The sequence below is a fragment of the Centruroides sculpturatus genome, unplaced genomic scaffold (assembly GCF_000671375.1).
Source record: "Centruroides sculpturatus isolate CEXI.00-Female unplaced genomic scaffold, Cexi_2.0 scaffold57, whole genome shotgun sequence".
NCBI classification, from domain to species: domain Eukaryota; kingdom Metazoa; phylum Arthropoda; class Arachnida; order Scorpiones; family Buthidae; genus Centruroides; species Centruroides sculpturatus.
This window is the reverse complement of record NW_019384382.1, coordinates 1210916-1228171: the sequence shown is the minus strand read 5'-3', so window position 1 is coordinate 1228171 and position 17256 is coordinate 1210916. Positions and strand designations below refer to the sequence as shown.

Sequence of the window (17256 nt, the reverse complement as noted above, 5' to 3'; positions counted from 1 at the left end):
TGTATGTTCTGTTAGTTTGGCCTGTTGGAATCCTAAATACTTGTAGAACTCACCCTCTTCCATGGATTCAATAACGTCTCTATTTCCAAGTGCAAAATCTTCTTTCTTCAGGATTCCTTTTTCTATGTGAAGTGTTTTGCATTTGTCTAAGCCAAACTCCATTTATATATTCTTGGAGAATGAATGTGTGATTTGTAGCAGCTGCTGAAGTTGTTTTTGTGTGGATGCATAAAGTTTTATGTTGTCTATGTACATGAGATGTGACAGTGTAAACCATGTTGTTTTTTCATGTCTGATATTGTAGCCATATTGCGTGTTGTTTAACATGTTGGATAATGGATTCAGGGCTAGGCAGAACCAGAGAAAACTCAAGGAATCTCAAAGGAAGTCAACTAAATAAAAACTTGATGATAAAAATTGCCAAGTGCCTGAAAATAAATACGATAATAATTTGTGTTTGAATTACTACTAATTGTATGGAAGTGTTACTAATCCTGAGATGTACTGTTGTTCTCCAGTGCTGTATAGTGTTTTGGAAGAATGCAATGAGTGATGGATGTATTTTGTATATGTGTAGAATATGTAGCAGCCAACTGTGCAGAACACTGTCGAATGCTTTTCTGTAGTCTATATATGCCATGTGTATGTTTCTGTGTTGTTTGTGTGCTTGCCGTAGAATGACTGAATCTATGAATAACTGTTCTTTGCATCCCGTGATTTCTATAGCAACCTTTTTGTTCTTCTGTAAGAATGTCATGTTCTTCAACATGTTTGTATATTTTGTTTGTGATACAGGATGTCAATAATTTGTAGAGTGTTGGAAGACATGTAATTGGTCTGTATTGTGTGGAGTCTGTGGTTTTGTTGTTTTTAGGTTTCATGTAGGTGATGCCCTGAATAAGAAATTTTGGCATGTCTTGAGGATTGATGATGATGTGTGTTAGATGTTTAGCTAGTTCCTGGTGCAGTGATGTAAACTTTTTGTACCAGAAATTGTGAATGTTGTCTACACAAGGTGTCTTCCAGTTGTGCATTCTGTTAACAGTGTAGCAGATGTCATGTACGTTTATTTCAGCACAGGGCATAGTTGGTATGTTGTGCAAGTTTCTGTTCTCCTCCTCGATCCAGTCTGCATCAGCATTATGACTGCTCCAGCATAACTAATGTATGAATGTCTGAGTGTGTAGAAATTAAATGGATGTAGTGTGGTAATAAGTGAGTGTTTACATAATTTTGTGTGGTTCCTATTACCTTTGATGTGTTGATTTTTGATATTCGTGGCTTTGTGTGGGATCTGTACCTGTGTATTTAGTGAGTGTTTCCTGAAATATAAGTGAGAGTGTATTAACTAAATCTGTGTCTGTAGTATCATTAGTTGTAGTTGTATGTATGCTATTATCAATGCTTTTTGCTGGATTATCCTGACAGGTTACATGATCTTCATTAATAATGTTACATATTTCTGTCTGTTGGTGTATTTGATCAGCAACCTGTTGTTTGATAAGTTCAAGTGTTGTTTGTGGGATAAGGTTGTTGTGTATAATTGTTCTTTTTTGATTGACAACCCTTTGTTTGATGACAGTGAGGTGAGGATATTGTTGTGTGAATCTATGGTGTAGTTGTTGTCTGTATGCTGTCATGTTTGTTTCAAGTCTTGTGATGGTGTAGTAAGTACGGATGATAAACTCATTCATTTGTGATGTCCATTTCATCCGTTGGTATGGTTTTCCAGCCTTTGTGGTCTGTGGATGCATTGCCACAGAAACACCAAGGCTAGGTTGATTCCTCACATCTGTTGAGGGCATTGCAGTAGCCATGCTTGGGCCGTTGCTGCTTTTGCACCAGTAACCAAGGGAGACTGTGGCCTATTTTTCGAACGTGAGCCTCTGCCTAACCCACAAATGTGGACCTTGTTAACCCAGGCAACATCTGAGCTGGTATCACACTGTGATCTGGTTACTACCATAATAATTATCTCTACAGAATGTGTGTGTGGTCACTTTAGCTTCATTTCTCCCCATAGACCTTACTGGCATGGGTGTCCCTACCAGGAGCTTGTGCTCCAGCCTGCATTGCCCTATGGATCAGTAAAATTACTGGACTCTCCCACCACGAGCAGGTGGTGACCATGGGAGAGTTGTTATTATTATTATTATCAAATAATTGACAAATTTATAATTATATATTTTACATATATAATTTTCCTGCAAATTTCATTATGGCAAATTACTAATTTTGATTTTTAATGCAATAAATTCCAGGAACATTAACTATTCTCTTACCTTTTGACACATTCTACTTCCTTTTCTTCATTACTGTTATATCCATTGGTTTGAATGTCAGCAGCATTTACTTTACATTCAGATGTATCACAGCTATCAATTTTATCACTAGCTTTATCATTGTCTATCATTATAAATGAACTTTGTTTGGAGTCAGGTGTCACCTTATTAAAATTCTCTACAGGTAATGTGCTTTCTGTTGTGACTGAAGACTTTTTGCCATTTATTTCAACACTTTTAGAATCTACAACAGTTTGTTCTTTCTCTACACTGCTTTCCTTTTTATTGTCACTTAGTTTCTCAGACAACACATTGTTGTTTGGAGCATCATCTTTCTGTTTGTCCTGAATGGACGATATGGCTAATAGAACACTTGAAGGTATCTGTCCAGAAGCTGCTAATTTTAATGTGGTTTCTGTTAGTATATTATTGCTTACAGGTTTCTCCAATGGTTCCGGTTGCTGTTGACCAGCTTTTCCTCTTGTTCTACTCATTATTTGTTCTACTCTCTGTAGAAATATACTTTTTAGTGTACTATTCTCATTTCACAATTTTGAAACAAATTCTAGCAATTATTTTAAACTAATAAATTTTGATACTATATTTTTTTTACCCTTTTTCTTTCAGCTCTCTCAGCTTCCTCTCTTTTCAATCTCTCTTCTAATTCCTTATGTTGTCTTTCTGCTTCTTCGCGTGCTTTCCGCTCCTGTTCTTCTCTTTCTGCCTTCTATAAATAAATCATTATGTAAAAAAGTTTTCTTTCCATTACAAATAATATATTATTGCTACAAACCAATTTTTCTTCCTCTTCTCTTTTCTTCTGTTCCTCTTGTTCTCTCCTCTCCCTCTCTTCAATTGCTTTCTTTAATTTTTCTTCTTCTTGCCGTCTTAATTCTTCCATTAATCTAAGTTGTTCCTCTTCTAATCTTTTCTGCTCTTCTTCTTCTTTCCTTCTTTTTTCTTCTTCTAATCGACTGTAAACATATACATAATACATTAAGATTGTATGATACTTTGTAAATATAAATTATCCAAAACAGATTATATCATTTTTTACAATAAACAATAATATCTAATTGGGATGCAATTTGAAAAAATTGTAGACCTATAAATTCCCACTGTAGTCCATCTGTCTGTCCTTCCTTAATCTTGAGAAGAGTTAGATAGATGAAAGCTGAGACCAGATATGGAAAGCTTAGGGGCAGGACGCCCAGATTAACTATATATATAAACTTTTGGTCAGGACCAGAAATCATATTATTTCAATTAAAAAATTTTTCCCTGAAAGAAATTGGATAGATGACTAGCACAACTCAGGGAGAGCTAGGCTGGCAGGAGAAGTATGATGTACAGGGGCAAGACACTTAGTTTGAAGTGGAGAGCATATATTTTGAATTAAATTAATTAAAAATATGGTTAAAAATTGCAGCCTGGCATTGTGATGATGTCACAATAAATAACTGCTCATTTTAAATTTGTATATTATTTTTAAAAAGTTTCCTTAAAATTTTGAATTATTCAAACTTTCAAATTCTTGTAGTGTGAAGAACTCTCAAGTCATAGTAAAAGTGACTTGTTATTTTGACTATAATGATTCTGATACCAGTTAATTATATGTTTGATAATGATTTATTAGTTCAGACTACACAATGATTTATTGCTGAATATGCAACTTTAGAAACATATAAATAAGAGAATGTAGCATGCACTAGTCCAAATTATTGTTGAAAAGTTAACAGCATTATTGGATCTTTTATAATTATATTTTAACATATATACAAAAAGCTGATTCTATAAATGGAGTCTTTAAATATCTGAGAAACATAAGAGGCAATTTGTTTTTGAACCCATTTGTCAAATCTAGTTTATTGTCTATTTCTTCAAAAATGCCAAACAAATTTTTATATTGAGAAAAAATAAAATTAAAATCTAAATGTTACTTTGATAGTTTTTGCAGATAAGATAAATATTTGCATTTCTTGAATTCAGAATAAATAATTTTTCTAAATTATTAAGAAAGAAATATTTGCAAAAACAACTTTCTATTAAATATGTAAAATGCTATAATTAACAACACAATCCTCATGTTGTTTCGTATAATTAAGGAAAATATAATTTCATGTTTATTACTTTTAATAATTCAGAATTTTATTTCATTATATAATATTCTTCAAATGCTTATTGATTCACATGTTAACAGAATAGTATATAGTAATGCAAATATCATTTGAAAAGTTTAATTATCCAAATAAAACTTTGTTTTCAGTCTAGTAATTGATATAAATATTCATACCGTAATTCCTCCTGTCTTTGTCTTTCTAATTCTGCCTCTCTTTCTGCTTGTTCTCTTGCTAATCGTCTCTTTTCCTGCAGTGCAGCTTTTGCTTCTTCTTCAGAAGTAATTCTGGGCTTATTTAAAGTAGTAATTTCCTCTTCATTACTTTCTGGAATATTTGGAGGTGAAGGAGATTTTCTAACTGGTTCAACAGTTTGTTCAACAGTCTTTGGTTGTGGAGGCAAGCTTACAGGCTGAGGAGAAATGCTATGATCAAACTGTAAAACATTCATTTGTATTTTAGAAAATACATATATTAATTAAAACAGAAAAGCAAATTTCTAAGACATTTGATGTATTAAAAAACAAATATTAAATATTAATTTATACCTTGCTATCATTATCCTTCTTTTCCACAATTGTTGCACTTGTTGGACTTGGTTTTTGAGCTACTGGAGGTTTTGATGTAACTTTAGCTACTGAAAGTTTAGCAGCTGATCCAGAAGCTATAAAAAATAAATTGATATCAGTTACATTTAAATTTTATTAAAACTATTTTTAATTCTTTTAAAACAAGTACCTTTCTTTTCAATTGGTCTACTTGGCCTTTGTTGTTCTTTTGGAACAGTAACAGAACTTTTTAACGAATGATCTGGTATTGTTCCAGCAATGCTAATGGGCCGAGGTTTTAATTTTGTTGTTTTCTGGCGCATAGTAACTTTTGGTTGCTGAGTCTGCACAGAGGGTTCAGTTGCAGTAGAAAGAGAACTACGTGGTCGAGCTGGAGAATGAGATACTTCCTTACGCATGGCTAAATTATAAATGAACAATTTCCACTAGTGAGAAAAAATACTTGTATATCCAATAAATCTAATGTACAAATATATCTATATCTTTGTTTTAACTAAAAAACTTAATTTTAATAATCTAAAACAAAAAAAATAACAATAATTCATATTTAAAAATGAGTAAAATATTAAAATTATCTTCCAGCCATTTTTATTACACTAGAAACATTCATTTAAACATATTAAATATAAACTTATTTTACATAAACCTTTAACGTGAACCTTATTACAAATTTCTGAATATTCTAATCTGAATTATAGTTTTAAATTACAATACTTAAACAACTCTAATTAAAATTAAAGACATTAATTTTATGTGAAATTCTGCTACCAGGAGAATATAAGTAATTTTAATGATAAAACATAAATCTTTTTTATACCTTTTCAACCATCAACTCTTCTAAATTCTAAGTGGATCTAAGCATTTTGATTTATTAATTCATGCAAATATTTATGATATACATGCTAAATATAATTAATAACTGCCTAGAAGCTTTTATAAAGTATAAATACATAGACACATGCAAAAATATACAATCATACCTGGGGCAAGAGACAATTTAGAACCAAATGCATCATTCTTGTTCAACAACAACATAGAAGACGAAAATCCTTTTTCACGGGCAGCAGCAAGGGCTTCTGCACGGAGACGTGAAGCTCGGGTGGGACGAGGAGCAACACTTAAATGCATCATGCTTTGTGACAAACGTTTGCTATTGGCAAGAGAAGAATGCACAGGCAAACATGACTGAACATTTACAGAAGCACAACTTACATTTGAAGCAATGGGAGTAGGATTAGCCAAATGCAACATGCTTTTGGACATAGCACTCATATTAGCACAGTTAAGTTTTCTATTAGCAAGTCTATGGCTATTTACATTATACATGCTTTTACTCATACTTGGGGAAAAAGATTGCGATCCACTGGATGAAGCATTTTTACCAATCTCCTGACGTGCCTCAACATAATGTCGGCGTGGCTGAGCTAGCTGGTCAAGTCTGCTCATGCTGACTGAACGTTTTCCTTGATTACCTGGAGAAGTTGTTCGGGGAACGGTAGCTCTGCTCCAAGGCACTGCTGGAACTAAGTCTGTCTTTCTGCGTCCACGCACACTTGTTGAATTAATAATCATACTCCTTGACATACAGTCATCTGAATAATTAAAAATTAAATCATAATTTATTTTATATGACATCTTAATACATAATATTAATACAAAACTTATATTTACATAATTCTAGAAGTCAAGAATAATCAAAAATGAAAATGTGCAAGCATTGAGATAGCAAAAGTTTAAAATGATTTCCAGTACATTTAACTTCTGTCTAAAAGATATTAAAATTTTTGAAAGAATAACTAAAGAAATTTTAGATTTATACAAGACTGCATATTAATAGAAATACATTCACTAAGTAGAAAATTTGACATGCACATAACAGGCATTTCAATGTAGCTTATTCTCGAAGATAAACAGTAAGTGATGACCTACTGTCATTCTCTTTTGTGGTTGTCAATAATGGTACATAATCTGACCATGTCAGACATGCCCTAGTTTGATTAGAGGCAAATGACAAACAATTTCTTTTCCTCTGTCTATTTTCGTATTGAGGATATTCTGATGAAGCTACTGGTGAAATACTGGTATCTACTGCAAATAGATGATGTTCCTTCAGCATGTTCTATAGGTATTGCTTTTAACAGGTGATAATAACTTATAAAAAATAAAACTATACAAAGATTCAAATTAAAATCAGATCAACTTAAAATAATAAAGGCTAAATAAAAATGGCAATGCATGAAGGATTATTACTAAAAACAACCAAACTGAAAATAGATAAATACCAATTTTTTGTATTAAATTATAAGATGAAGTGTCCTGAGTTTTAGAACCTATAACATCTTTGTCATCTATATGCCGTATGATAGGGAAGAGTATCTCAGACCCATGATAGGGTTGATGACCATCACTAAAGGCTATATTGTTATCTATGCCAGAACTTCCAAAAGCAAATGATAAAGAATTTTTCTGAGCATTTCTCCTTGCTTCAAGTTTTGCTTCTTGTTCAAAACTTTGTTTTAAAATGCCATCTTTCCTATCCTGTAATTTAATAATTCTGAATAAATATTATTTTACACAATTTAATTATTATATTTTTTAAAAAAGTATATATATGTATGTTTTACAAATCCATACTCTTTCTGTATCCCAAATATAACCTTTTCTTTCTTCAATCATTTGCTTCTTTTGATTAACATAATCAATATTTTGACTTCTATCTAAATTATTAATGTGTAATTTTGACTTTTGAGGACTTCTCAAAGCTTCATAGCCATTTAAATCCTTCTCACGTTCTCTTCTTTTAGAAAGATCATCTTTCCTCTCTCTCTGCAAAGTTGAAGGGGAAGAGTCTTTTCCTTCTGTTTAAAATTTAAAAATTTTGTATCAATTAACATTTTATAAGAAGTAATTAACAGTAATAATAAATAAAATGTAATGAACTACTCAAGAGCTGGTCATCATAACAGCTTTGATAAAAAAAAAATATTTTTATCTAGATTATCACTCTATATATTTTATTTATATATATTAATCATTAAATAATTTTTATTCTTATTTTCAAAATAATATAATATTAAAATTTACTTACTAAATCAAATGTAGCAAACAAATATTTTATGGCTTATTCCTTTAAAATTTACACAACAGAATACACTAATAAATGTTTTTAATCTCCAAGATATAATTTTAATAGTTTTATTTTTTCATACTAATGAGTTTAAGATAACTGTAAAAAATATGAATGTATCACTATTATTAACTCAGTTTTAAATACAGGTATACCTCGCCTTATGTCGGTAATTGGTTCCAGGAGAGACGACTTAAGTCGAATTTACTTGTCACTAGGCTAAACCACAAATAACCATTCCCAGTTCTATATTTTATTTATAAATGCATTTAATAATATACAGTAGAGTGTCGTTTATCCAAAAGTCAGTTATCTGAAAGAATTCCAATCGGCAAATTTAAATTTTCGCTAGTGCTGTGGCGCTGCAATCTTTGGCTATATCTTGGGCCACTCCAATATTTTTTTTGTTGGTGTGTGTGTTTTAGCTGGCAGCACTGGCACTTTTGTGTGGTGTTTTTCTGAGGACTGTGTGTGGTGCTGAATCAAACGTTTTTGATACTAGATCAACTTCTAAAGTATATTTTTTTTTGGTTTTTATATTTTTCAATATATTTATTTTGTTTGTAAAAAATAAAGAAATAATTTTTAACGATATAATAGCCAAGATTATTATTTTAAAAAGTTTACGTCAGGCTTAACATCGACGAAAATTCAACGCGAAGCGACACACAATCGAGAAAAATTTCAACACGAGATAGGTTAATATATTTTTTCGTACATAATCGGTTATCCGAACAACCCCAGTCCCCAATTGATTCGGATAAATGACGTCTACTGTATTGTTAATAAGAATCTATTTTAAGCTTACAAACAAATAAATTTTAGTTTTAAATATAGTACAGAAAAAAGTAATCTAAATTTACGAATTCATGTATGTACAGTACATACTTGTAAATGTACATGTTTACAATTTGGCGATGTTTACAGTACATCGTGGACTCTATTTGTGAATGTGGTTTGCTTTAAGACATTATAAAATAAGATGATTTTGTAAGGTTAAATAACAAATACAGTTATTAAAATTATCTTGTGACAGTGGAAAATAAACAAATTTGTATTAAATTTACCAATATCGAGTGGCACTGACGACACCAAACGGTAGATATTGGAACTACCGTGGAAAACACCAACATTGAGCACTTAAAGACCACTAAATAAGACAACAACACAGTCACAGATGTTTTCATGTTTCGTTCTCTAGGATTTATGATGATTATATTAACATTTATTGTAAATGTACATATTTTAATATGATTATATGTGCTTTAACACTTTTCTAGTGATATTACAATTTCAATATTTGTGGCGGACAGACAAAGTCAAATAAAATGACTTAAACTTTATTTTTATTTTTCCATATATATTTTTTGACAAACGACATATAATCGAGAATGACATAACTCAAAATGACATAACTCGAGGTATACCTGTACTTTAATCAAGTAATAAAAGTAATTTTCATAATTAATAAAATGCTAGTTGTTAATAGCAAAATAACGTTAAACAAATGAAAAATTGTTTACTCTATGGGATAAAGCAATGTAACATCATCTGCTAAAGTGTCTTTCAGAAGGATTTGATGTGAGGAAGTGATCCTTAAGTTGTTAAACATATGAAGAAACCTTAGAAAATTCCACATGACCAGCTCATTGGTCAGTTACAAACCTAGAGCCAGCTACCAATGTTTAGTGATTTTTATTCACTCTGCCACTGATGGGCCAAATAAAAATTGATGACTCTCAAACTTCAGAATATACGAATGAGCCAACATTTTTCGACAGAACTTTCCAAGAAATTCTAAGTCACAATGCAGCAGATTTAGAATTTCCTGCACAACGTATGCAAAGATTTATATAATTGGACATTTTCAATAACTATGTAAACTATATAACATTCTGGACTTTTGTATAAGATGAATTTTGCAAGCAAGCTATAATATTTAACTGCTGCAGCTGTACTCCTCCTGCACATATGCTCGAATCATATTACTATAAACCCAAGTTCCTATTCTACATAGAGTTATACCAAATGAGATAAGCTACAATTCAGAATTTTGACAGTCAGCTCAGTTTGAGTCCAAAACTGCAGACTGACTCACAGCTTAGTTCATGTCCAATTTATATTCTAAATTTTTGTAATTTGAGATAGTCTTGGTCCCATCCACTTCAAATTATTAGTAATCTACTCCTCTACATGTTTTGCTAAAAATAATTGTTATTTGTATTACATTAATTTAAAAGATTACCCTTTGTTACTTTTAATAATTCTCTTTATCTAAAAATTGTCTGTGGTTTAATTGCTTAATGTTCAAGTAGTTTTTATTTCAATTCTCTCATTTCAACGACAGATAAATGAAAACAATCCAACATATTGTGTATCTGTTACAGATGCAATTTAATTTCAAAACTGGGCTTTGCTGCAACACTCCAGATCAGTTCTGATCCAAATTCACAGTTTAGTTTGCAACTTGCCTGTCAAGAACTCAGCTCAACATTTCAAATAGCTGAGATAAGATAATAGTACATGTCAAATCTATCTGAAATTTCAATATGTTCAGGTTTTTGAACAACAGAACTTATAAAGGAATAAGAAAATAAATTTATGTTGTATGTCTTTGTAAGAAAGCCCTTACTGAAAGATTACAATAAAGTGATCACATGCTATTATCATATTTCTGTTGTTCCAAAAATAATAAAAATTCTGCATTAATTTATTGTTAATTTTTTTAAACACTTAGGNATAATGGCAAATTACTAATTTTGATTTTTAATGCAATAAATTCCAGGAACATTAACTATTCTCTTACCTTTTGACACATTCTACTTCCTTTTCTTCATTACTGTTATATCCATTGGTTTGAATGTCAGCAGCATTTACTTTACATTCAGATGTATCACAGCTATCAATTTTATCACTAGCTTTATCATTGTCTATCATTATAAATGAACTTTGTTTGGAGTCAGGTGTCACCTTATTAAAATTCTCTACAGGTAATGTGCTTTCTGTTGTGACTGAAGACTTTTTGCCATTTATTTCAACACTTTTAGAATCTACAACAGTTTGTTCTTTCTCTACACTGCTTTCCTTTTTATTGTCACTTAGTTTCTCAGACAACACATTGTTGTTTGGAGCATCATCTTTCTGTTTGTCCTGAATGGACGATATGGCTAATAGAACACTTGAAGGTATCTGTCCAGAAGCTGCTAATTTTAATGTGGTTTCTGTTAGTATATTATTGCTTACAGGTTTCTCCAATGGTTCCGGTTGCTGTTGACCAGCTTTTCCTCTTGTTCTACTCATTATTTGTTCTACTCTCTGTAGAAATATACTTTTTAGTGTACTATTCTCATTTCACAATTTTGAAACAAATTCTAGCAATTATTTTAAACTAATAAATTTTGATACTATATTTTTTTTACCCTTTTTCTTTCAGCTCTCTCAGCTTCCTCTCTTTTCAATCTCTCTTCTAATTCCTTATGTTGTCTTTCTGCTTCTTCGCGTGCTTTCCGCTCCTGTTCTTCTCTTTCTGCCTTCTATAAATAAATCATTATGTAAAAAAGTTTTCTTTCCATTACAAATAATATATTATTGCTACAAACCAATTTTTCTTCCTCTTCTCTTTTCTTCTGTTCCTCTTGTTCTCTCCTCTCCCTCTCTTCAATTGCTTTCTTTAATTTTTCTTCTTCTTGCCGTCTTAATTCTTCCATTAATCTAAGTTGTTCCTCTTCTAATCTTTTCTGCTCTTCTTCTTCTTTCCTTCTTTTTTCTTCTTCTAATCGACTGTAAACATATACATAATACATTAAGATTGTATGATACTTTGTAAATATAAATTATCCAAAACAGATTATATCATTTTTTACAATAAACAATAATATCTAATTGGGATGCAATTTGAAAAAATTGTAGACCTATAAATTCCCACTGTAGTCCATCTGTCTGTCCTTCCTTAATCTTGAGAAGAGTTAGATAGATGAAAGCTGAGACCAGATATGGAAAGCTTAGGGGCAGGACGCCCAGATTAACTATATATATAAACTTTTGGTCAGGACCAGAAATCATATTATTTCAATTAAAAAATTTTTCCCTGAAAGAAATTGGATAGATGACTAGCACAACTCAGGGAGAGCTAGGCTGGCAGGAGAAGTATGATGTACAGGGGCAAGACACTTAGTTTGAAGTGGAGAGCATATATTTTGAATTAAATTAATTAAAAATATGGTTAAAAATTGCAGCCTGGCATTGTGATGATGTCACAATAAATAACTGCTCATTTTAAATTTGTATATTATTTTTAAAAAGTTTCCTTAAAATTTTGAATTATTCAAACTTTCAAATTCTTGTAGTGTGAAGAACTCTCAAGTCATAGTAAAAGTGACTTGTTATTTTGACTATAATGATTCTGATACCAGTTAATTATATGTTTGATAATGATTTATTAGTTCAGACTACACAATGATTTATTGCTGAATATGCAACTTTAGAAACATATAAATAAGAGAATGTAGCATGCACTAGTCCAAATTATTGTTGAAAAGTTAACAGCATTATTGGATCTTTTATAATTATATTTTAACATATATACAAAAAGCTGATTCTATAAATGGAGTCTTTAAATATCTGAGAAACATAAGAGGCAATTTGTTTTTGAACCCATTTGTCAAATCTAGTTTATTGTCTATTTCTTCAAAAATGCCAAACAAATTTTTATATTGAGAAAAAATAAAATTAAAATCTAAATGTTACTTTGATAGTTTTTGCAGATAAGATAAATATTTGCATTTCTTGAATTCAGAATAAATAATTTTTCTAAATTATTAAGAAAGAAATATTTGCAAAAACAACTTTCTATTAAATATGTAAAATGCTATAATTAACAACACAATCCTCATGTTGTTTCGTATAATTAAGGAAAATATAATTTCATGTTTATTACTTTTAATAATTCAGAATTTTATTTCATTATATAATATTCTTCAAATGCTTATTGATTCACATGTTAACAGAATAGTATATAGTAATGCAAATATCATTTGAAAAGTTTAATTATCCAAATAAAACTTTGTTTTCAGTCTAGTAATTGATATAAATATTCATACCGTAATTCCTCCTGTCTTTGTCTTTCTAATTCTGCCTCTCTTTCTGCTTGTTCTCTTGCTAATCGTCTCTTTTCCTGCAGTGCAGCTTTTGCTTCTTCTTCAGAAGTAATTCTGGGCTTATTTAAAGTAGTAATTTCCTCTTCATTACTTTCTGGAATATTTGGAGGTGAAGGAGATTTTCTAACTGGTTCAACAGTTTGTTCAACAGTCTTTGGTTGTGGAGGCAAGCTTACAGGCTGAGGAGAAATGCTATGATCAAACTGTAAAACATTCATTTGTATTTTAGAAAATACATATATTAATTAAAACAGAAAAGCAAATTTCTAAGACATTTGATGTATTAAAAAACAAATATTAAATATTAATTTATACCTTGCTATCATTATCCTTCTTTTCCACAATTGTTGCACTTGTTGGACTTGGTTTTTGAGCTACTGGAGGTTTTGATGTAACTTTAGCTACTGAAAGTTTAGCAGCTGATCCAGAAGCTATAAAAAATAAATTGATATCAGTTACATTTAAATTTTATTAAAACTATTTTTAATTCTTTTAAAACAAGTACCTTTCTTTTCAATTGGTCTACTTGGCCTTTGTTGTTCTTTTGGAACAGTAACAGAACTTTTTAACGAATGATCTGGTATTGTTCCAGCAATGCTAATGGGCCGAGGTTTTAATTTTGTTGTTTTCTGGCGCATAGTAACTTTTGGTTGCTGAGTCTGCACAGAGGGTTCAGTTGCAGTAGAAAGAGAACTACGTGGTCGAGCTGGAGAATGAGATACTTCCTTACGCATGGCTAAATTATAAATGAACAATTTCCACTAGTGAGAAAAAATACTTGTATATCCAATAAATCTAATGTACAAATATATCTATATCTTTGTTTTAACTAAAAAACTTAATTTTAATAATCTAAAACAAAAAAAATAACAATAATTCATATTTAAAAATGAGTAAAATATTAAAATTATCTTCCAGCCATTTTTATTACACTAGAAACATTCATTTAAACATATTAAATATAAACTTATTTTACATAAACCTTTAACGTGAACCTTATTACAAATTTCTGAATATTCTAATCTGAATTATAGTTTTAAATTACAATACTTAAACAACTCTAATTAAAATTAAAGACATTAATTTTATGTGAAATTCTGCTACCAGGAGAATATAAGTAATTTTAATGATAAAACATAAATCTTTTTTATACCTTTTCAACCATCAACTCTTCTAAATTCTAAGTGGATCTAAGCATTTTGATTTATTAATTCATGCAAATATTTATGATATACATGCTAAATATAATTAATAACTGCCTAGAAGCTTTTATAAAGTATAAATACATAGACACATGCAAAAATATACAATCATACCTGGGGCAAGAGACAATTTAGAACCAAATGCATCATTCTTGTTCAACAACAACATAGAAGACGAAAATCCTTTTTCACGGGCAGCAGCAAGGGCTTCTGCACGGAGACGTGAAGCTCGGGTGGGACGAGGAGCAACACTTAAATGCATCATGCTTTGTGACAAACGTTTGCTATTGGCAAGAGAAGAATGCACAGGCAAACATGACTGAACATTTACAGAAGCACAACTTACATTTGAAGCAATGGGAGTAGGATTAGCCAAATGCAACATGCTTTTGGACATAGCACTCATATTAGCACAGTTAAGTTTTCTATTAGCAAGTCTATGGCTATTTACATTATACATGCTTTTACTCATACTTGGGGAAAAAGATTGCGATCCACTGGATGAAGCATTTTTACCAATCTCCTGACGTGCCTCAACATAATGTCGGCGTGGCTGAGCTAGCTGGTCAAGTCTGCTCATGCTGACTGAACGTTTTCCTTGATTACCTGGAGAAGTTGTTCGGGGAACGGTAGCTCTGCTCCAAGGCACTGCTGGAACTAAGTCTGTCTTTCTGCGTCCACGCACACTTGTTGAATTAATAATCATACTCCTTGACATACAGTCATCTGAATAATTAAAAATTAAATCATAATTTATTTTATATGACATCTTAATACATAATATTAATACAAAACTTATATTTACATAATTCTAGAAGTCAAGAATAATCAAAAATGAAAATGTGCAAGCATTGAGATAGCAAAAGTTTAAAATGATTTCCAGTACATTTAACTTCTGTCTAAAAGATATTAAAATTTTTGAAAGAATAACTAAAGAAATTTTAGATTTATACAAGACTGCATATTAATAGAAATACATTCACTAAGTAGAAAATTTGACATGCACATAACAGGCATTTCAATGTAGCTTATTCTCGAAGATAAACAGTAAGTGATGACCTACTGTCATTCTCTTTTGTGGTTGTCAATAATGGTACATAATCTGACCATGTCAGACATGCCCTAGTTTGATTAGAGGCAAATGACAAACAATTTCTTTTCCTCTGTCTATTTTCGTATTGAGGATATTCTGATGAAGCTACTGGTGAAATACTGGTATCTACTGCAAATAGATGATGTTCCTTCAGCATGTTCTATAGGTATTGCTTTTAACAGGTGATAATAACTTATAAAAAATAAAACTATACAAAGATTCAAATTAAAATCAGATCAACTTAAAATAATAAAGGCTAAATAAAAATGGCAATGCATGAAGGATTATTACTAAAAACAACCAAACTGAAAATAGATAAATACCAATTTTTTGTATTAAATTATAAGATGAAGTGTCCTGAGTTTTAGAACCTATAACATCTTTGTCATCTATATGCCGTATGATAGGGAAGAGTATCTCAGACCCATGATAGGGTTGATGACCATCACTAAAGGCTATATTGTTATCTATGCCAGAACTTCCAAAAGCAAATGATAAAGAATTTTTCTGAGCATTTCTCCTTGCTTCAAGTTTTGCTTCTTGTTCAAAACTTTGTTTTAAAATGCCATCTTTCCTATCCTGTAATTTAATAATTCTGAATAAATATTATTTTACACAATTTAATTATTATATTTTTTAAAAAAAGTATATATATGTATGTTTTACAAATCCATACTCTTTCTGTATCCCAAATATAACCTTTTCTTTCTTCAATCATTTGCTTCTTTTGATTAACATAATCAATATTTTGACTTCTATCTAAATTATTAATGTGTAATTTTGACTTTTGAGGACTTCTCAAAGCTTCATAGCCATTTAAATCCTTCTCACGTTCTCTTCTTTTAGAAAGATCATCTTTCCTCTCTCTCTGCAAAGTTGAAGGGGAAGAGTCTTTTCCTTCTGTTTAAAATTTAAAAATTTTGTATCAATTAACATTTTATAAGAAGTAATTAACAGTAATAATAAATAAAATGTAATGAACTACTCAAGAGCTGGTCATCATAACAGCTTTGATAAAAAAAAAATATTTTTATCTAGATTATCACTCTATATATTTTATTTATATATATTAATCATTAAATAATTTTTATTCTTATTTTCAAAATAATATAATATTAAAATTTACTTACTAAATCAAATGTAGCAAACAAATATTTTATGGCTTATTCCTTTAAAATTTACACAACAGAATACACTAATAAATGTTTTTAATCTCCAAGATATAATTTTAATAGTTTTATTTTTTCATACTAATGAGTTTAAGATAACTGTAAAAAATATGAATGTATCACTATTATTAACTCAGTTTTAAATACAGGTATACCTCGCCTTATGTCGGTAATTGGTTCCAGGAGAGACGACTTAAGTCGAATTTACTTGTCACTAGGCTAAACCACAAATAACCATTCCCAGTTCTATATTTTATTTATAAATGCATTTAATAATATACAGTAGAGTGTCGTTTATCCAAAAGTCAGTTATCTGAAAGAATTCCAATCGGCAAATTTAAATTTTCGCTAGTGCTGTGGCGCTGCAATCTTTGGCTATATCTTGGGCCACTCCAATATTTTTTTTGTTGGTGTGTGTGTTTTAGCTGGCAGCACTGGCACTTTTGTGTGGTGTTTTTCTGAGGACTGTGTGTGGTGCTGAATCAAACGTTTTTGATACTAGATCAACTTCTAAAGTATATTTTTTTTTGGTTTTTATATT

At 30.5% G+C, this 17256-nt stretch overlaps 2 protein-coding genes across 2 annotated transcripts in view; both read right to left on the bottom strand.

Moving 5' to 3' along the window:
• LOC111617946 (PH domain-containing protein DDB_G0287875-like) overlaps positions 1 to 7830 on the bottom strand; it is a gene marked incomplete at its 5' end in the record, with an annotated part of 16422 nt that extends 8592 nt beyond the window's left edge. Inside the window, 10 exons of the mRNA XM_023359343.1 lie at positions 2283 to 2791; positions 2896 to 3009; positions 3076 to 3256; positions 4576 to 4835; positions 4948 to 5063; positions 5138 to 5368; positions 5949 to 6560; positions 6898 to 7056; positions 7251 to 7506; positions 7603 to 7830. Coding sequence (XP_023215111.1) covers positions 2283 to 2791; positions 2896 to 3009; positions 3076 to 3256; positions 4576 to 4835; positions 4948 to 5063; positions 5138 to 5368; positions 5949 to 6560; positions 6898 to 7056; positions 7251 to 7506; positions 7603 to 7830 — 2666 coding nt within the window. The remainder of the gene's footprint in view (positions 1 to 2282; positions 2792 to 2895; positions 3010 to 3075; positions 3257 to 4575; positions 4836 to 4947; positions 5064 to 5137; positions 5369 to 5948; positions 6561 to 6897; positions 7057 to 7250; positions 7507 to 7602) is intronic.
• A 3067-nt stretch (positions 7831 to 10897) lies between these two features.
• The window catches only part of LOC111617945 (inner centromere protein A-like), a 31647-nt gene continuing 25288 nt past the window's right edge, over positions 10898 to 17256 (bottom strand). The window contains exons 4-13 of the mRNA XM_023359342.1: positions 16223 to 16446; positions 15870 to 16125; positions 15517 to 15675; positions 14568 to 15179; positions 13757 to 13987; positions 13567 to 13682; positions 13195 to 13454; positions 11695 to 11875; positions 11515 to 11628; positions 10898 to 11410 (exon numbers count right to left, since the gene is read on the bottom strand). Coding sequence (XP_023215110.1) covers positions 10898 to 11410; positions 11515 to 11628; positions 11695 to 11875; positions 13195 to 13454; positions 13567 to 13682; positions 13757 to 13987; positions 14568 to 15179; positions 15517 to 15675; positions 15870 to 16125; positions 16223 to 16446 — 2666 coding nt within the window. The remainder of the gene's footprint in view (positions 11411 to 11514; positions 11629 to 11694; positions 11876 to 13194; positions 13455 to 13566; positions 13683 to 13756; positions 13988 to 14567; positions 15180 to 15516; positions 15676 to 15869; positions 16126 to 16222; positions 16447 to 17256) is intronic.